At 46.1% G+C, this 21,561-nt stretch overlaps 1 protein-coding gene across 2 annotated transcripts in view; it reads right to left on the minus strand.

The window, feature by feature from the left end:
• Positions 1 to 811: 811 nt before the first annotated feature.
• The window catches only part of LOC144675553 (cation channel sperm-associated auxiliary subunit TMEM249-like), a 63,608-nt gene continuing 42,858 nt past the window's right edge, over positions 812 to 21,561 (minus strand). The window contains exons 2-4 of one of the 2 annotated variants that reach the window (XM_078536229.1): positions 7,145 to 7,337; positions 1,977 to 2,068; positions 812 to 1,002 (exon numbers count right to left, since the gene is read on the minus strand). In XM_078536229.1, coding sequence (XP_078392355.1) covers positions 847 to 1,002; positions 1,977 to 2,068; positions 7,145 to 7,337 — 441 coding nt within the window. In that variant the 3' untranslated portion in view covers positions 812 to 846. The remainder of the gene's footprint in view (positions 1,003 to 1,976; positions 2,069 to 7,144; positions 7,338 to 21,561) is intronic. The other variant, XR_013575086.1, reaches the window with a different exon arrangement.

The raw sequence follows: 21,561 nt of genomic DNA on the forward strand, positions 1-21,561 counted from the left end.
CCAAATTACTCCCAGAAACTCCTGCCATTGCTGTTCCACTGTCTTTCCTGCTAGGCTCATCTCCCAGTCAATTCTGGCCAGCTCCTCCCTCATGCCTCTGTAGTTACCTTTATTCAACTATAATACCATTACATCTGATTCCAGCTTTTTCCTCTCAAATTGCAGGGTAAATTCTGTCATGTTATGGTCACTTCCTCCTAAGGGTTCCTTCACCTTAAGCCCCCTTATCAAATCTGCCTCATTACACATCACTAAATCTAGAATTGCCTGTTCCCTAGTGGGCTCCACCACAAGCTGTTCCAAAAAGCCATCTCGTAGACATTCCACAAATTCCTTTTCTTGGGATCCACTACCAACCTGATTTTCCCAGTCTACCTGCATATTGAAATCCCCCATGATCACTGTAACTTAGTTGAAGGGTCAGTCACGAGGGGACATAAGTTCAAGGTGAGGGGCAGGAGGTTTAGGGGGGATGTGAGGAAAAACTTTTTTACCCAGAGGGTGGTGACGGTCTGGAATGCACTGCCTGGGAGGGTGGTGGAGGCGGGTTGCCTCACATCCTTTAAAAAGTACCTGGATGAGCACTTGGCACGTCATAACATTCAAGGCTATGGGCCAAGTGCTGGTAAATGGGATTAGGTCGGTAGGTCAGGTGTTTCTCACGTGTCGGTGCAGACTTGATGGGCCGAAGGGCCTCTGTGATTCTGTGGATTGTAAGACACTCCCATTCATGACTTGTGAGGAGTTAAGTGAAAAACAAAGGTAGTTACAGAATGGAGACTGCATCCCAAACATCAGGAGTGTACATCCCTTTGACTCAGCATCGCTTTTTTTTATTAGATGCTCTTAAACATACGAAATCAACCCCTTTGTTCTCCTTCTTGTGTCTTTGGCTTTGTCCAGAGGCCAGTGCCTGATGACATGTTTGCTTGATAAATCCACACAATCAAAGTAGTTCAAGTTTAACTTGGCAGCCAGTCTCATTCCTAACTTTTCAAGCTTCTGAAAAAAGAAACAATTGTTATCACCTGTGTAGATTTGTTTTTTTTTTAGAAACGAACTTGACTTGACTTTGAAGAAGTTGGACCCTCTTGATTCCATTCAGAGGCCGCTGGCTCCTGCTAGCTAGGGTAGGCACCAGATTCTCCAAATGCCTTGCCCAATTGACCTGGCGAGCTGACCAACCACATGAAGGCCCCATCAAGGCTAACCTCAAACCTGACCACCCAGTGCCCATCAAGGCTGCTTCAGCTGAGGTCAACCAATGTTTAGTCAACAAGAGCATTATTGTATTACGCGACTACCAGGGATGGCAGAAGGTGAACTAGATGGACCTTAGCCTTTCTCGTCCAGCATTTCCTACGTTCCAGTGAAGCGAGAATGTGGACCATGTTTAAAGGGTGATGTAGAGCAAAAAGAAAAATACCTGGAAAAACTCAGCAGGTCTGACAGCATCTGCGGAGAGGGATACAGTTGACGTTTCGAGTCCGTATGACCCTTCGTCAGAACCAAGAGATATAGAAATGAGATGAAATATAAGCTGGTAGAAGGGGGTGGGACAGGAGAGCTGGATAGGGGGCCCTCTGTCCAGCTCTCCTGTCCCACCCCTTATATTTCATCTCATTTCTACATCTCTTAGTTCTGATGAAGGGTCATAAGGACTCGAAACGTTAACTGTATCCCTCTCCGCAGATGCTGTCAGACCTGCTGAGTTTTTCCAGGTATTTTTGTTTTTGTTCCAGATTTCCAGCATCGGCAGTATTTTGCTTTTATTTAAAAGGTGATGTGTTTGAATAATGGAGCGAGAAAGAGATCTTGAGTTTTTGTAGTTAAGTCAGCAGGCATTTCCCGTTCAACTCACCACAGGTTCGAACCTGATCTGTTGTAACCAGCTGACCCAATGAGGGCAGATTTCTGTATGACACTTTACAACTTTTGGTGTATATTTACCTCATAGAAATAAAAATAAAAGTTACCTCTGGATTGGTGGAGAACTTGATGCCAGTCAGACTTAGTACTTCAATGTAAGTGCCATTCAGGATTAGCTTGTAGAAAAACTTTCCCTGTCCTGGAAAAGGCCATTAGAGAAGTTCAACAATTATGTTTAAAAATCAAGAAACATGTCATACAGAGCTGGGTTTTTCCAGCATTTTCTGTTTTAATTTCAGATCTCTGGCATCTGCAGTATTTGGCACATCAAACACATTCCTTCCACAGCTCAGGTACCTGATCTTGGGCACAGCTTCAGCCATCCACCAACTCAACCATGGGCTCAATCCCGTTCATCAACCTTCACCCACAGTCACTGTACAATCTGACCCACCATAGACTCTGCCTCATCCATCAACCTTCACCCACAGTCACTGTACAATCTGACCCACCATAGACTCTACCTCATCCATCAACCTTCACCCACAGTCACTATACAATCTGGCCCACCATAGACTCTACCTCATCCATCAACCTTCACCCACAGTCACTGTACAATCCACTCTATTTTGGTGGATGAAGGAAAATGTGATGTAAGTTATCCAAAATGTTGTTGTCCTAGCTGCCCTTTGAGGTACAGTAGATGCCAGCAACTGGCTTCAAGACCCATGGTTAACTGCATTTGAATTGAGTATTTAATTGTATCCAGATGGTGGCATTAACTTGTGCTCCTATAATGTAGGAACATAGAAACATAGAAAATAGAAGCAGGAGTAGATCATTCGGCCCTGTGAGCCTGCTCCGCCATTCATTATGATCATGGCTGATCCTCTATCTCAAAGCCATACCCCCGCTCTCTCTCCATACCCCTTGAAGCCTTTGGAGCCTAGAAATCGATCTATTTCCTTCTTAAATATATTCAGTGACTTGGCCTCCACAGCCTTTTGTGGTAGAGAATTCCACAGGTTCACCACCCTCTGAGTGAAGACGTTTCTCCTCATCTCAGTCCTAAATGGCCTACCCCATATTCTGAGATTGTGACCCCTTGTTCTAGATCCCCCAGCCAAAGGGAACATTATCCCTGAATCCGATCTGTCCAGCCCTGTCAGAATTTTATATGTTTCAATGAAATCCCCTCTCATTTTCTAAACTCCAGTGAATGCAGGCCTAGTCGGCCCAATCTCTCTTCATATGACAATCCTGCCATCCCAAGAATCAGTCTGGTGAACCTTCGCTGCACTCCCTCTATGGCAAGTATATCCTTTCTTAGGTAAGGAGACCAAAACTGCACACAATACTCCAGGTGTGGTCTCACCAAGGCCCTGTACAGCTGCAGTAAGACATCCTTGCTCCTGTACTGTGAGTCCTCTCGCAATGAAGGCCAACATACCATTTGCCTTCTTAACTGCTTGCTGCACCTGCATGCTTGCTTTCAGTGACTGGTGTACCAGGACACCCAAGTCCCTTTGTACATCAACATTTCCCAATCTATCACCATTTAAATAATACTCTGCCATTCTGTTCTTCCTACCAAAGTGGATAACTTCACACTCATCCACGTCATAATGCATCTGCCATGTATTTGCCCATTCACCCAGCTTGTCTAAATCACCATGAAGCCTCTTAACAGCCTCCTCACCATTCACATTCCCACTTAGTTACAAGATATAAGCAAAATATTGCGGATGCTGGAAATCTGAAACAAAAACAAAAATTGCTGGAAAAACTCCATGAAGAGTCATACGGACTCGAGACGTTAACTCTGTCTTCCTCTCCACAGACGCTGTCAGACCTGCTGAGTTTTTCCAGCAATTTATGTTTTTGTTGGAAATATTACATTTGGGGGGAGAATTTTCTCCCCGACGGGCGGGCCGGTTGGGAGCGGGCGTGGAGCTGATCACTGCCCATGATTGGCTGTGCGCCACCATTTTACGTGGGCAGGCCAATTAAGGCCCGCCCAGCGTGGCGCACACCCGGAAGCACTCAGCGCTACCCGCGCGGGAGTGGGGAGGAGGGAGGGAGAGTTGGAGCTGCCTCAAGGAGATTAATTTCAGTATGGATCATTGAAAAAAAGAAAAAAACAAAACTTTTCAGACATGTCCCCTCATGTGACATTGTCACATGTTTATGAATCTTGATTAAAATTTTTATTTCACGAATGAATCCTTCATGAAACCTCAAAAATGCAAAGGCCGCCTGGGGTCTTCGCCTGCCCGCCAGCCTTAAGGTTGGACAGGCAGCCCTGACAATTGCTTCAATTAGTTTATTAATGGCCTTAACAGGGCTTTGACAGTTCGTTGGGCACGCAACTGACTCCGGTGTGCGCCCGCCAAACTAAAGATCAGAATGACGCGCGGTGACATCAGGACGCACGCCCAACGTCACCGCGTGTCATTTTAGCTGTCGGCCTGCGAGGGTGGGCTCCGCACGCCAAACAGAAGATTCTGCCCTTGGTTCCTTCATCCAAATCATTGATATAGGTTGCGAATATCTGGGGCCTAAGCACTGAACCCTGTGGTACCCCACTAGTCACTAGCCTGCCATTCTGAAAAAGACCCATTTATTCCTACCCTCTATTTCCTGTCTGCTAACCAATTCTCAATCCATGCCAATATATTTCCCCCAATCCCATGTGCTTTAATTTTGCACACTAACCTCTTATGTGGGACTTTATCAAATGCTTTCTGAAAATCAAAATACATCACATCCACTGGTTCTCCCTTACCTATTCTGCTAGTTACATCCTCAAAAAACTCCAGTAGGTTTGTCAAATATGATTTCCCTTTCATAAATCCATTTTGACTTTGTCTAATCCTGTTGATATTTTCTAAATCTCCTGTTATCACATCTTTTATAATAGACTCTAGCATTTTCCCTTCCACTGATATTCGGCTAACCAGTCTGTAATTCCCTGTTTTATCCCCTCCCTCCTTTTTTAAATAGTGGGGTTACATTTGCCACTCTCCAATCTGCTGGAACTGTTCCAGAGTCTACAGAATTTTGGAAGATGACAACCAACGCATCCACTATTTCCATGACCACCTCCTTTAGTACCGCGGGATGTAGATTATCAGACCCCAGGAGATTTATTGGCTTTCAGTCACACTAATTTCTCCAGTGCTGCTTTTTTTTTTAGTAATACTAATTTCCTTCAATTCCTCCTTCTCACTAGACCCTTGATTCCCTAGTATTTCTGGGAAGGTATTTGTGTCTTCCTCCATAAAGGCAGAACTAAAGTAGTTGTTTAATTGTTCTGCCATCTCCTTGTTCTCTATTGGAAATGCTCCTGTTTCAGACTGTAAGGGACCTACATTTGTCTTCACCAATCTTTCTCTTCTTACATATAGAAGCTTTTACAGTCCTCTTTTATGTTCCTTGCAAGTTTACTCTCATACTCTATTTTTCCCTTCTTAATGAATCTCTTGGTCCTCCTTTGCTGAATTCTAAACTGCTCCCAATCCTCAGGCTTGCTACTTTTTCTAGCAACTTTATATGACTCCTCTTTGGATCTAATACTGTTCTTAATTTCTTTTGTTAGCCATGGTTGGGACACTTTTCCTGTTGTGTTTTTGCACCAGAAAGAAATATATAACTGTTGCAATGCATACATTCATTCCTTAAAATATTAGTCATTGCCTATTTACTGTCATGCCTTTTAATGAAATTCCCCAATCTATCTTAACCAACTCGCGCTCATACCTTCGTAGTTTCCTTTGTTTAGGTTTTGGACCCTAGTTTCAGGTTGGACTACTTCACTTTCCAACCTAAGGAAGAACAGACTGCAATTGTGTTTAACAGTTCCGAAGAAGAGTCATATTGGACTCAAAACATTAACTGTTTCTCTCTCCACAGACACTGCCAGACCTGCTGAGTTTTTCCAGCATTTTCTGTATTAATTTTAGATCTCCAGCATCTGCAGTATTTTGCTTTTATTATACTGAAATTGTGGTTGTTTGGTTTGGAGGTGCATGCTTGTGATTTGTATCTCTGTAAATAAAAGTTTATGAAGTGTGTAAATATTAGTCTCCTGTTCTATCTTTCATCAGTGATTAGGCAGAGAGCCAGGAGGGCTAACTATGTGCTCTAGCCACAAGTATAGCCAAGACAATAGCGTTTTAGTTCCATGCACTAACTTTAGCTTAAAACTCACATAATGTGGGTCCTTCTTGTGTATATATTTATCGAACAAACATCTTCCATCATTCCATCATTCAGTGACCAAGGAATTAAAGCAGCCACAATGATCAAAATAAACACTTGCACACTCTGTTTTCTGGCTTACCACTTTGCCAACAAACACACAGAAAAATTTTAAAGTTCACATGCGCAACCTTTGGGAACGAGATCACACATACGGTGACAGTGTCTATTTTTTATTTAATAATCACCAGTGCAATTTGCCTCTTCTGGATTCACAATTATTCACATCAGGATGCCAGATTAATCTGGTCTAGAGTCTCAATTATAGACACCTAAATTCCAAATGAGCAACATCTGTATTCTCAGTTAGTCACATATGGATTCCCAACTAACCTATTGTGGAGTTCTGTTTATCCACACCTCGATTGCCAATTATCCACAGCTGGATTCCCAATCAAAATATCTGGATTCTCAATTAGTCATTCCTGGAATTCCCAATTAACTACATCTGGCTTCTTTATATGCTTATTCTAGATTCCCTATTATCCACACAAGGATTCTCAATTAGCCACAATGTGACTGGTAGCCAATGCCCCAGGTCAATACTTTCCTCGTATTCCTTGGTGACTGAGGGTGCTCGAGTTACTGTGGCAACATATACTATTGCATGCACGTTGTAGTCTGGAGCTATGGATAGTGATGGTAGAGGCTCCAATGCTCTTTTCAGCGCATGGCTGACCAGGAATCTCTCCCGCTCTTACTGCCTGCCATTGGCATGTGTTGGAAGGATTGACAGGTCGATACTCAACCGTATCAACTTAGGCCGCGTTATGAACGCATCTTCCTTGGCCATCAAGTCCTGGGGCGGGACTTGAAGCTGGAGCTTGTGGCTCAGAGGCAGGGATGTTACCTCCTCCTTGGAGGAGACACATATTGGGCATCTTAAAGGTGCACGACTGATCTGTATAAACAGGTGGCTGAGTGATCTGTCTTTTTTTCTTGGACAAGGTGTGTTTGCTGAGCCAAGCACTGCGCTGCGTCAGAGATGTGAGACGCGGTGCTTCATTTCACCCACCGGATTTTTGGGTCGTGAGCCTGATGTAGATTTCATCCAGGGGGCCCTCGTGCTGAAGGTAATGGTGGATGTAGAACTTGTATGCGTCCTCATTCAAGTCAACGATGAGACTTCGCCTGCCTATGGATGTGATAATGAGCCATAAACCCACCAGAATCAGGAACATGAAGAATCCAGCAAACTGGATGTTGTCCTGGGTATCAGAAGCAGAGAAGATGAGGGTTGGGGAGGGGAGGAAGGAAGGAAGAACAGTTTAATTCATTTTTTTACAGGGTTAAAGCCTCTATTAAAAACATGCCCTCTGATGTTGAATGTACAGGACAGAAACAGGCCATTCGGCCCATTGAGTGTGTGCCGGTGCTTATGCTCCACATGAGCCTCCTCTCATCCCTACTTTATCTAACCCCATTACCACATCAACAACAATCTCAACTTGTATTCATATAGCACCTTTAAGGTAGGAAAACAACCCAAGGCGCTACACAGGAGTATATTCAAATAAAAACGTGACACCAAGTCACATAAGATATTAGGACAGGTGAGGTAGGTTTGAAGGAGCGTCTCAAAGGAGGACAGAAAGGTGAAGAGGTTTAAAGGGAGGTAATTTCAGAACTTAGGGCATACGAATATATAAGCATATGAATTATGAGCAGGGGTAGGCCATTCAGCCTCTTGAGTGTACTCCGCCATTCAATAAGATCATGGCTGATCTGATTGTGGCTTCAACTTTCCTGTCTAACCCCGAATAACCTTTGGCTCCCTTGTCAACCAAGAATCTATCTCTGCCTTAAAAATATTCAATGAACTATCCTCCATTGCTCTCTGGGGAAGAGAATTCCACAGAGTCATGACCTCTGAGAGAAAAAAATTCTCCTCATCTCCGTGTTAAATGGGAGACGCTTTATTTTTAAACTGTGTCCCCTGGTTGTAGTCTCTCCCTCAAGGGGAAGCATCCTTTCAGCATCCTCCCTGTCAAGTCCCCTCAGGGTCTTACATGCTTCAATAAGATCACCCCTCATTCTTCTAAACTCCAATGGACACAGCCCAATCTGTCCAATCTTTCCTCATAGGATAACTGCCTCATCCCAGGAATCAGTTAAGTGAATCTTCTCTGAACTGCTTTTAACAAAATTATGTCATTTCTTAAATAAGGAGATCAAAACTGTACACAGTACTCTAGACGTGGTCTCACCAATACTCTATACAACTGTAGCAAAACGTCCCTACATTTATAAAAACAAAAAACTACTGCGGATGCTGGAAATTCAAAACAAAAACAGAATTACCTGGAAAAACTCAGCAGGTCTGGCAGCATCGGTGGAGAAGAAAAGAGTCGACGTTTCGGGTCCAGATGACCCTTCAACAGAACATTCTGTTGAAGGGTCGTGTGGACCCAAAACGTCGACTCTTTTCTTCTCCACCGATGCTGCCAGACCTGCTGAGTTTTTCCAGGTAATCCCTACTTTTATATTCCATTCCCCTTACAATTAACAACAGCATTCCATTTGCTTTCCCAATCTCTTGCTGTACCTGCACACTAACTTTTTCTGATTCAGGACACCAAGATCTCTCTGTATCTTAGAGTTCTGCAACCTCTCCCCATTTTAATAACTCGCTGCTTTTTTACTCTTCCTGCCAAAATGGACAAGTTCCTATTTTCCCACATTATACTCCATCAGTCAACTTTTTGCCCACTCACTTCGCTATCTAAATCCCTTTGCAGACTAGAATCACAGAATTGTTACGGTGCAGGAGAAGGCCATTCAGCCCATCGTGTCTGCACCGGCTCCCTGGGCATTTTAATTTAGTGCCAATCTCCTGCCTTTTACCCGTAACCCTGCCAATTAAGGCCCGCCCAGCGTGAGTCGCGCGTGGCAGTGCACTGCCTGTGTGTGGGGGAGGGGAGGGGGGCGAGCATGAACTTTGCGCAGGCGCGCGGGTGCGCGCTGGAAATGCTGAGGAGTTTTAAACATTGACAATAAAGATTTTTTAAAAATGTTATAAAACATGTCCCCTCATGCGACTCTGTCACACGAGCAGGGGCATGTTATAAATAAGATGTTAACATTTTAATTTTATTTTTATTTGCTGTTGGAAACCTCATTCCGCCCGTGGGTGAGGTTTCCTAAAAAATGCAAAGGCAGTTTGGCCTTTCGATAAAAATTTATTTCAATTACCTTTTTAATGGCCTTAATAGCCCTTTTAATTGCTGGCAGGCGCGCTGTCAAATCTGGGGCACCCGCCCACCAACCAAAATATCGCCCGTCATTTTACGTTTGGTTGGGTCGAGTGTGCACCCACCCGACGAGCTAAAAATTCTGGCCCTGGGGAACTCCACTACAAACCTCCTTCCGGCCTGAAAAATACCCATTAACCATTACTCTCTGTTTCCTATCCCTCAGCCAATTTTGTATCCACGTTGCTACTGTCCCTTTTATTCCATGACCCATAACTTTCCTCACAAGTCTGTCGTGTGACACTGTATCGAACGCCTTTTGGAAGTCCATATACACCACATCAACGGCCTTGCCCTCATCAACCATCTCTGTTACCTCTTCAAAAAACTCCAGCAAGTTCATTAGACACGATTTTCCTTTAACAAATCCATGCTGACTCTTCCGAATAAATCCACATTTTTCCATGTGACTATTAATTCCATCCCGAATAATTGTTTCTAGAAGTTTCCCCACCACTGAAGTTAAACTGATTGGTCTGTAATTGCAGGACAGATCTTTACAAGGCTTTTTGAACAAGGGTGTATTGTCCAGGCCTCTGGCACCTCCCCCAGATCCATGGAACATTGAAAGATTATTGCCAGTGCCTCTGCAATTTCCACTCTCACTTCCTTCAATATTCTTGGATGCATCTCACCCGCTCCCGGTGCCTTATCAACATTCAGTACCAACAGTGTATCCAACACCTCCTCCTTATCAATTTTAAACTCTTCTAGTGACTGAGTTTCCTCCTCTGTCACCGTGGCCTGGGTAGCATTTGCCTCAAAGGTAAATCCCCTTTTTACCACCCATTTACTATTGTTTTCCTACAGAATACTTTGGGATTTCCTTTTATGTTAGCTGCTAGTCTTTTTTCACAATTTCTCTTTGCTTCTCATATTTGCTTTTTCACGTCCCTTCTGAGCTTTCTGTATTCAGCTTGGTTCTCAATTGTATTTAACTGTCGTAAGCACACTTTTTTTTCTTTAACTTAGTTTCTATCTCCTTTGTCACCCAGGGAGCTCTGGGTTTGTTTGTCCTACCCTTCCCTTTTGAGGGGACATACCTTGACTGTGCCCAAACCATCTCCTCTTTGAAGGTAGCCCATTGTTTAGCTACTGTTTTTCCTGCCAACCTTAGGTTCCAGTCTATGCGGCCCAGCTCCATTCTTGCCCCATTGAAGTCCGCTCCCTGCCAGTTGATTATTCTTACCCTGGGTTGACCAATGTCATTTTACACCATCATCCTAAACCTTATGATACAATGATCACTGTCCCCAAATGTTCCCCCACTGTCACTTGATCTACTTGGCCCACCTCATTCCCAAGAACCAGGTCTAGCAGTGTCTCCTTTCTTGTTGAACTGGACACATACTGCTGTAGGAAATTCTCCTGAACACAATCTAGGAATGCTGGTCCCTCACTGCCCCTTACACGACCAGTATTCCAATCTATGTATGGGTAATTAAAGTCCCCCACTATAACTACTCCATGATCTTTACACCTCTTTGTAATTTCCTTGCAGATTTGTTCTTCTATATCTTCCCCACTAGCTGGTGGCATAAATTACACTGAGCAATGACTAGGGGGAGGCGATGGTGTAGTGGTACTGTCACTGGACCAGTAATCCAGAGACCAACGGCAAATGGTGGAATTTGAATTCAATAAAAAATTTGGAATTAAGAGTCATTGTTGATTGTTGTAGAAACCAATCTGGATTCACTAATGTCCTTTAGGGAAGGAAATCTGCCATCCTTACCTGATCTGGCCTACATGTGACTCCAGAGACACAGCAATGTTGATCAGTAAGTTCGCGAAAGACACGAAAATTGGTGGGGTGGTAAATAGTGAGGAGGATAGCCTTAGATTACAGGAGGATATAGACGGGCTGGTCAGATGGGCTGATCAGTGGCAAATGGAATTTAATCCGGATAAGTGTGAGGTGATGCACTTGGGCAGGACAAACAAGGCAGGGGAATACACAATGAATGGTAGGACCCTGGGAAGTACCGAGGATCAGAGGCACCTTGGTGTACATATCTACCAGTCCCTTAAGGTAGCGGGACAGGTAGATAAGGTGCTTAAGAAGGCATATGGGATACATGCCTTTATTAGCCGAGGCATAGAATATAAGAGCAAGGAGGTTATGTGGAACTGTATAAAACGCTGGTTGGACCACAGCTAGGGTATTGCGTGCAGTTCTGGAATCCACATTATAGGAAGGATGTGATTGCACTAGAGAAAGTGTAGGGGAGATTTACCAGAGTGTTGCCTGGGCTGGAGAGTTTTAGTTATGAGGAGAGATTGGATATACTGGGGTTATTTTCCCTGGAGCAGAGGAGATTGAGGGGAACATGGTTGTGGCGTATAAAATTATGAGGGGCATAGATAGGGTAGACAGGAAGAAACTTTTCCCCTTGCTGGAGGGATCAATAACCAAGGGCCATAGATTTAATGTGAGGGGCAGGAGGTTTAGAGGGGATGTGAGGAAGAATTTTTTCACCTAGAGGGTGGTGGGAATCTGGAACTCACTGCCTGAAAGGGTGGTAGAGACGGAAACCCCCATAACATTTAAGAAGTATTTGGATGTGCACTTGCGATGCCATGGCATACAAGGCTATGGGCCTAGTGCTGGAAAATGGGATTAGAATAGTGAGGTACTTGTTTGACCGGCGCAGACTCGATGGGCCGAAGGGCCTTTTTCTGTGCTGTAGACCTCTGTGACTCTTAAAATGCCCTCTGAAATGGTCTAGCAAGCTACTCAGTTGTATTAAACTGCTACAAAGTCTCAAAAAAGGAATGAAACCAGATGGACCGTCCAGCATCAACCTAGGCACCAGGAACGACAACAGCAAACTCAGCCCTGTCGACCCTACAAAGTCCTCCTTATTAACAACTGGCAGCAAAATTAGGAGAGCTGTCTCACAGACTAGTCAAACAACAGCCTGACATAGTCATCCTCGTACCTTACAGATAATGTCCCAGACACCACCATCACCATCCCTGGGTATGTCCTGTTCCACCGGCAGGACAGACCCAGCAGAGGTGGCGGCACAGTGGCATACAGTCGGGAGGGAGTCAACTCCACATCCCATGAAGTCTCATGGCATTATGGTCAAACATGGGCAAGGAAACCTCCTGCTGACCACCATGTACCGTACCCTCTCAGCTGATGAATCAGTGTTCCTCTATGTTGAGCACCATTTGGAGGAAGCACTGAGTATGGCAAGTGCGCAGAATGTACACTGGGTGGGGGACTTCAATGTCCATCACCAAGGGTGGCTCTGTAGCACCACTACTGACCAAGTTGGCAAAGTCCTAAAGGACATAGCTGTTAGATTGGGTCTGCGACAGGTGGTGAGGGAACCAACAAGAGGGAAAACATACTTGACCTCATCCTCATCAACTTGCCTGCCACAGATACATTGTCCATGACAGTATTGGTACGACTGACCACCGCACAGTCGTCATAGAAACGAAGTCCCGCCTTTACATTAAGGGTACCCTCCATCGTGTTGTGTGGCACTACCACCGTGCTAAATGAGAACGATTTCAAACAGATCTAGCAACTCAAGACTGGGCATCCATGAGGCACTGTGGGCCATCAGCATCAGCAGAATTATACTCGAACACAATCTGTAACCTCGTGGCTTGGCATATCCCCCACTCTACCCTTACTATCAAGGCAGGGGATCAACCCTGGTTCAATGAAGAGTGCAGAAGGGCATGCCAGAAGCAGTACCAGGAATACCTAAAAATGAGGTGTCAACCTGGTGAAGCTATAACACAGGAATACTTACGTGCCAAGCAGCATAAGCAGCAAGTGATAGACAGAGCTAAGCGATCCACAACCAACGGATCAGATCTAAGCCCTGCAGTCCTGCCACATCCAGTTGTGAATAGTGGTGGACAATTAAATAACTCACTAGAGGAGGAGGCTCCACAAATATCCCTATCCTCAATGATGGAGAAGCCCAGCACATCAGTGCAAAATATAAGGCTGAAGCATTTGCTACAATCTTCAGCCAGAAGTGCTGAGTGGATGATCCATCTCGGCCTCCTCCGGAGGTCCCCGGCATCACATGTGCCAGTCTTCAGAACAATTCAACTCACTCCGCGTGATATCAAGAAATGGCTGAAGGCACTGGGTATTGTAAAGGCTAGGGGCCATGACGATATTCTGGCAATAGTACTGAAGACGTGTCCCAGGACTTGCCGTGCCCCTAGCTAAGCTGTACCAGTACAGCTACAACATTGGCATCTAGCCACCTATGTGGAAAATTGCCCAGGTTTGTCCTGTACATAGAAAGCAGGACAAATCCAACCTGGCCAATTACCGTTCCATCAGCCTACTCTCGATCATCAGTAAAGTAATGGAAGAAGTCATCAACAGTGATATTAAGCGGCACTTGCTTAGCAATAACCTGCTCACTGACGTCCAGTTTGGGTTCTGCCAGGGCCACTCAGCTCCTGACCTCATTACAGCCTTGGTTCAAACATGGACACACGAGCTGAACTCCTGAGGTGAGGTGAGAGTGACTGCCTTTGACATCAAGGTCACATTTGACCGAGTGTGATATCGAGGACCCTTAGCAAAATTGGAGTCAATGGGAATCAGGGTGAGAGTCACGCCTAGCATAAAGGAAGGTGGTTGTGGTTGTTGGAGGTCAGTTATCTCAGCTCCAGGACATCATTGCAGGAGTTCCTCATGGTAGTGTCCTAGGCCCAACCATCTTCAGCTGCTTCATCAGTGACCTTCCTTCCATCATAAGGTCAGAAGTGGGGATGTTCACACAATGTTCAGCACCATTCACGACTCCTCAGATACTGAAGCAGTCCATGTCCAGATACAGTGAGACATGGACAATATCCAGGCTTGGGCTGACAAGTGGCAAGTAACATTCACGCCACACAAGTGTCAGGCAATGACCATCTCCAACAAGAGAGATTCTAACCATTGTCCCTTGACATTCAATGGTATTACCCTCACTGAATCCTCCACTATCAACATCCTGGGGGTTACCATTGACCAGAAACTGAACTGGGCGAGCCATATAAATACTGTGGCTACAAGAGCAGGTCAGAGGCTAGGGATCCTGCGACGAGTAACTCACTTCCTGACTCCCCAAAACCTGACCACCATCTACAAGGCATAAGTGATGGAATACTCCCCACTTGCCTGGATGAGTGCATCTCCCACAGCACTCAAGAAGCCTGATACCATCAAGGACAAAGAAGCCTGCTTGATTGGTACCACATCCACAAAAAACATTCACTCCCTGCACCACTGACGCACAGTGGCAGTAGTGTGTACCATCTACATGATACACTGCAGGAATTCACTAAGGCTCCTTAGATAGCTGCTTCCAATCCCACGACCACTACCATCTAGAAGGACAAGGGCAGCAGGTAGATGGGAACACCACCACCTGGAAGTTCCCCTCCAAGCCACACACCATCCTGACTTGGAACTATATCGCCGTTCCTTCACTGTTGCTGGGTCAAAATCCTGGAACTCGCTCCCCAACAGCACTGTGGGTGTGTCCACACCACAGAGACTGCAGTAGTTCAAGAAGGCAGCTCACCACCTTCTCAAGGGCAACTGGGGATGGGTAATAAATTTTGGCCTAGCCAGCGATGCCCACATCCCATGAATGAATTAAAAAAAACACTGGCAAGGCCAGCATTTGTTGCCCATTCTTGATTGCCCTTGAACAGAGTGGCTTTCAGAGGGCAGTTAAGTGTTAATCACATTGCTGTGAAGTCTGGAGTCACATGTAGGCCAGATCAGGTAAGGATGGTAGATTTCCTTCACCATTATGGAGATCAGCTTCTTAAAAAATTAACTAAATTCAAATTTCACCATCTGCAATGGTGGGATTTAAACCCATGTCTGCCAGAGCATTATTTCTGGACTTCTAGTCCAGCAACATTACCACTATATCATCATCTGCTGGAGATCTGATAACTTCACAGCAACTAGGGGTCAAACTTAATTGGTGGAATAGTACATGTGAAAAGTAAAGCACCTGCTCTTTTTGTGGGAGCAGCTGATATAGCTGTTAAGAAGCTGTTAAACAGGATCCTTACCTTTATGAACACACAGGGGGCTATATTGGACAGCTACCAAAATCCAGCAGAGGGACCACAGTGTGCGAATACCTAGTGCTGATTTATAAAAATGCAGGTTGTACACCAAATTTATACTGCCTGTTCATTGTAATGATTTCTGTATGGTGCCCGTGCTTACTGTGCTATTTTTTGGCTGCACAGGAGGTCCAAAGTAGTAGCTTCCTAGTACACCTTAAAGTTAGCCTGTGTCTCTCAAAGGTGGGGTCATTGTGGTTACGTTGTGTTGGGAGTAGTGCGGTAAGTGAATCTGCCCTGGGAAACAGTGAGGAAATGGCACAACATGGGAGAGTTGTGGGCTCCAAGGTTTTTGGACACTGCACCGGAGATCTCGGTGGAGGATGTGGAAAGGAGGTGAGACGTCCAATATCTTCAGGGGTGGATGGAGAAAGGTATTAGGTGCAGCTAACTGTGGAGGTAAATGCCCTGAGTCAAACCCCAAGGATCTGGATACAGTGCTGCAAGAAGCTCAATGGCCTCACACAAGTCATTGAGGGTAGTGAATGCGTCTTCGAATGACATATCCGACTGCATCACTAGACTCAGCCACTGGTCAATTCACCACATACCCCCGGCACTCACCTACCAACAATCCCTATCAATCAGGACTCATATCTAACACTCATATGCTTTGCCCTCACACACCTCGCACTGCGGCAAGCCTCAAACTCATAATTTGCACACAATGCACCTCTTTACTTCAAGAATACCCAAGAATTGCAAACTGGCCAGGGAGTAGAGAAACACCAAGAAGAGAGCAATGCTCAAAACGTGGCACCATCACTTGATCTCATACCCATAGCCACCTCTCCTTTCTTAGCAGATAGACTGGAGCAGGATCTGCACATGTTGAGACACTGGGCATGAGTGCATTGCAGTTCGAGGAGGAGGCAAGGATAGCCCAGGTGCCAGTTGCCAACATTGTGCATTGGGCTTAACTGCAGAGGACTCAGGTGAGCACTTCAACGTGTCAGGTAACAGAACTCTGATAGGTACGTACAACAAAAAGCTTGGTTCATTGAAGTCTGCCAGAAGACCTGTGGTCAATGTCAAGGAGCATGGGGACGTCTGACACCAACTTGGCCTAGGGCTTTGCACAGAGTTTGAAGCCCATCCTTTCCAGAGCAGAAGTTGTGGCCAACTCTCTCTCTCATCCCAACCACAGTGCAGAATTTAATGGCCAATATATCTGCTTCTGCTGCAATACCCAATGTCTGACTCAAACTGCAGCCATACAAGCTCAGACGCTGCCACGATAGCTGTAGATTTTGTTCAAAGGAGCTTGCAGGATCTCAGAGCAGTCCTGCAATCTGGCCTCCAACAGATTACTAGGATTGCTGAGGCCCAGAGTATAAACCTGCTGTCCTCTCTCAGGAGAGGAATGAAAGCATTCATCCTCCCACCCATATCACTCTACCAGTGCCCTTGCTTATCAGCTGCTGCAGCCAAAGCCAGTTTTTCTAGGCCCAAAGCTGTCCTCCATCTATATTCTTCTTTCCCCAAAGGGGCCATTAGTGGATTTACAATGGTTTCATGGTCACTATTACCAAGACTAGGCTTTTAAGTTCCAGGTTAATTGAATTTAAACCCCACCAGCTGCCCTGGTGGATTTGAACCCATGTCCCAGAGCATTAGCCTGGGCCGCTGAGTTACTAGTCTAGTGAGGTTGCCTCTATACCAACGCCTCACTTGCTTCTTTGGGGATTACTGCAGCCCCTGGAGTGGCCACTGCTCCCTGTGACGCTTGCTGGCGCAAGAGAGATGCCGGCCATTTGATTGAGCTATCAGCTCTCAGAGATGGGACATCCTCTCCTTCAGGGTAGAAAGACCCGCCTCAAGCCAATTAAAGTCCTGATGGCTGTTAAAAGGCTGTGGGGTGAGCTGGCAATGTGCAGCTGGGCAAAGCTGGTCAAGAAAGCCGTTCAAGTGATCATTGAGAAATACTACACCCACTTTGGTAATGACTTCTACACAAACAGGAGGGTCTGTAAAGAGATTGTCTTCATCCCCAGCAAGCAGGGAGGTGGGTGGGGCGGGGGAGGGGGGATGCGGGTTGCGAGCGGGGACCTTACTCCCCTCCCCCACATAAAATTCAGCTCATTGTTCCTCACTGAGGGTCAAGTAGAAGAATTGCACCCTGAACACCCTGGGCAGATATGGCCTCCTATTGAGAGCCCTTCTCCCTCGTCTCCTCCTCCTGCTTCTAGCAGCTTGCATTACTCTGTGTGGGCCTCTGCTCATTCTCCCTGGTATATTCATGTTCGCAAACTCAATTCCAAGTGAAATGCTGATTTGTGCACCCATGAATGGGAGCAATTGGTTTGTGCAGGAGACTGAAGTCAACACAAACTCCTCCAGAGACAGCTGCAACACCTCCTAGACTCTTGCAGCTTGGAAGAACTATGGAAAGCACCAGACACTTGTAGAATCGTCACAATAGCCAGAGGAAATAAACCAAAGAATGAAGAAAAAAAAAGGCTTACATTTATATAGCACCTTTCACCACCTCAGGACATCCCAAAGCAGTTTACAGCTAATGGTGTACTTGTTAAGTGTAGCATGTCACTGTTATAATGTGGGAAACGTGGCAGTGAATTTGCACACAGCAAATTCTCACAAAGAGCAATGTGAGCTAAGGTTGCCCCACGATCAGCTAAGCGCAGCCCTCGAAGAGCGGACCCCCCTTCCCTCTTGCCCTTTGAAGAAGTTTTTTTTAAAAATCAGGCTGCCTGCTCTTGCCCAGTTGCCCATGCCAAATGCTTTAAGGCGTGGGCAGCGTATTGTCAAGACCATTGACCTTTGATCGCTTATTTGAATACGCTGAGCGAGCTGCCAATATTGGCGCCCACCCACTCCCTGTATTATAGGGGTGAGCTCGGGTGTGGGCGGGAAGGTGGTGGGTGGGCACTGGCCTTATTTTATGTCCCCACACCCCCCAACCCCCACCCCCACCACACCCAAAACACACTTGGCAGGGCCACGTAAAATACAGCCCATTGAGTTCAAAAGCACCGAAGTTATACTGAAGCTTAATAAATCACTGGCTAAGTGTCAGCTGGTGTATTGTGTTCAATCCTGGGCACCACACTTTATGGAGGATGTCAAGACCTTAATAAGATTTACTAGAATGTACCAGAGATAAGGGACTTCAGATCTGTGGAGCAGAGAAAGCTATGTGCAGGGAATATAATAGAAGTGACCAAATTTAGGAGAAGCATTGATAGAGTAGATGGGGAAAAGCTGCCAGGAGGGTCACTAACCAGTGAACACAGATTTAGGATGATTGGGGAAAGAACCAAAGGGAGGGATGAGAGAATTTATTCTGATAGTGAGTTGTTGTAATGCACTGCCTGAACGGGCGGTGGAAGCAGATTCAATACTAACTTTCAAAAGGGAATTGGGTAAACACTTGAAAGGGAATAACTTGTGGGGCCAGGGGGAAAGAACAAAGGGGTGGAGCTAATTGGACAGCCCTGTCAAAAAAACCAGCACAGGCACAAGGGGCTGAATGGCCTTCTTCTGCTATATTTGATTCTATGGCTTTGCACCCATGTGCCATGCCATGTCTGAAGGCAAGATATAAAAATAATCTTGCAAGATTCTGCAGTAAAATTACTCTCACCTCTCCCAACCCTCCCCCTCCCCCTCCTGGGTGGACACCTCACTGCGATAGAAAGGCAACCACCAAAATTAACCTGACTTTTACACAGTCAGGAACAACAGGTAGTAGTGGGTGGATGGAAGTTCCAAAAACATCTCAGATCCAGACCCTCAAGACCTCCCCAGCAGTTTCAAGGCCATTTTACTTAGGAGGTAGCCAGCAGTTACATTCTATTACTCTGGAATGGTTGGGAACTAACATGATAGATGTGAACAGCCAATATTCAAACACCTTACACCACCAAGTCCCAAGCTGTTCCCTCAGTTGTTAACGAATAGCTTGAAAGTGACAACTTACCGTAACCTGGTTTAAGAAGTACAGGATGGATGCAATGAGCGAGAGAATTAACACAGCAATGCCCATCCATAAGTTATTGTTTAAGTAGCTGAGCTCATAGACTGTGGTCCGCCAGCAACAGCAAAGAGAACAACAGAGAAAGAAACATTAGAGCTAGTGTTCATCACATCAACAGAACAAGAAGACACAATAAGTCTACCGGGGACTTCAATTGCAAAGTTAAAGAAATGGTGGAGCAGTGGTACTTTCACTAAACTAACACTGTACAGGCTCAACCTAATCCTCTGGGGACATGGGTTCGAATCCCACCATGGTAGCTATTGGAACTCAAATTTGATTGGAATTCAATTTCGATCTGGAATTGAAACTGGGGGTGGAATGGTCCCAGGTTTGCACTATGTTCAGTACTGCGGAGGGGGTGGGAAATGCGATGCCTTACCCGCTGGCTGCAAAGGTGGCTTTTCATGCCGTGTCATAGAAACTTGTAGCAGGAGTTGGCCCCTCGAGCCTGCTCCACCATTCAATATGATCAGGGCTGGGTCCTCCCCTGCCATATTCCTGCTTTCTTTCCATACCCCTTGATGCCCCTAATATCCAAAAAAATGATCCATTTCTTTCTTGAATATACTCAATGTATCGTCCCCAATCCCACCCCGTTAATCATGCATTCCCAGGAAACACGCCATTTTGATGGCAGGCGGAGTCTCATTCATCCGCCACATCATCACTTTGCCGCTTCATCATGTCGGGTGCCATATTTAAAGTGCAGCTGCACTCACACCTCTCAGTGCTTCCAGCCCAGGACTGCTGCAAAGAAGACATGACCCTGAAAGGCAAGAAGACTGCAGCCCACCAGATTAATGACATGTCCCTCGAGCACCTTTCGGACACAGTGGAGGCGCGCCGTGATGTCCTCTACTCCCGCTCTGGCCGCAGGATGGGCAGAAACATCACTAATCTAGCCTGGGAGGCAGTGGCAGGGGTGGTCAGCGCCAACAGCCTACAAGAGAGGACAGCTACCTAGTGCCAAAAAAAGATGAATGATTTCCTTTGTTCTGACAGGGTAGGTCACTCTTCTTATCACTCTCAACTCACACACACTCACAACCCATCACACATCCACAGGGCCCTCACCCACTGCCAGTTCAAGGGATACACTCTCTCACACACCTTCATTTTCTCATCCCATCTGTGGCACCACTCACCTACCTCACATGCCAGGCATACTTATCAGCTGGTAAAGTGACACCTGACAGGTGTCCTGCTTACACTCTCTCCATCTCTATTCATGCAGGACAATCTGGCACACAACAAGAGGGAGAGGTCACAGACCGCTGGAGGAATGCTTGAAATCAAGGTCCTCATGGGCTTTGAAAATAGAGCCATTCAGCTGGCCAGTGAGGATCCGGACCGTTCTTGCGCTGATGGTGAGGTAGGTGGTGCTCTCTAGCAGTGCAGCATCCATCAGATAACCATTCCTGTTCTGCAGTCCCCTGCCATGCACTAATTATCCCCCCTTGCTTTTACAACTGGGAAACAGCCGACGGAGTCCACAGCCCAAGGCCTCCAATCAAGCCCCGGAGAAACCTCTGAAGAGGAATCCGAAGGCACCTTCATTGAAGACCTGTCACAGCGCACACCCACACCCTCCACCAGCGCAGAGACACACACCTCGGAGGGCCTAGCTTTAGAGTAGCCTCGGGTGAGCATACCGCACTGCCTGATCCACAGCCGGCAGTGGCAGGGACTTCCCAGGAGGAGCTGCTGGAGGCCAGAAATCTGCTGAATCTGAGTCAGGTGAGGAGCCTCTGGACTCAGTCATGTCACAGTTGCTGGAGCTGCAACCACAATGTCATGGGCAGGCGTCAGAGTTCCGTCATCCTCTCTCACTGCATGTTGTCATCATGCTCCTGGAATCGAACAACTGTTAGGGCCTCTGCTGCGTCCCCATGACAGGAGCCTTATCACAGTGGGTATGTGCGCTGCTATCAGCCAGTCAGTAGTCAAATGTTCGAAGATGCAATGTGAGGATCTATATTGTCTCGTCACTGCATAGACACATAAACGTTTACAGCACTGAAGGAGGCCATTCGGCCCATCGTGTCTGTGCCGGTCAAC

Source organism: Cetorhinus maximus, chromosome 3 (assembly GCF_964194155.1).
Source record: "Cetorhinus maximus chromosome 3, sCetMax3.hap1.1, whole genome shotgun sequence".
NCBI classification, from domain to species: Eukaryota; Metazoa; Chordata; class Chondrichthyes; order Lamniformes; family Cetorhinidae; genus Cetorhinus; species Cetorhinus maximus.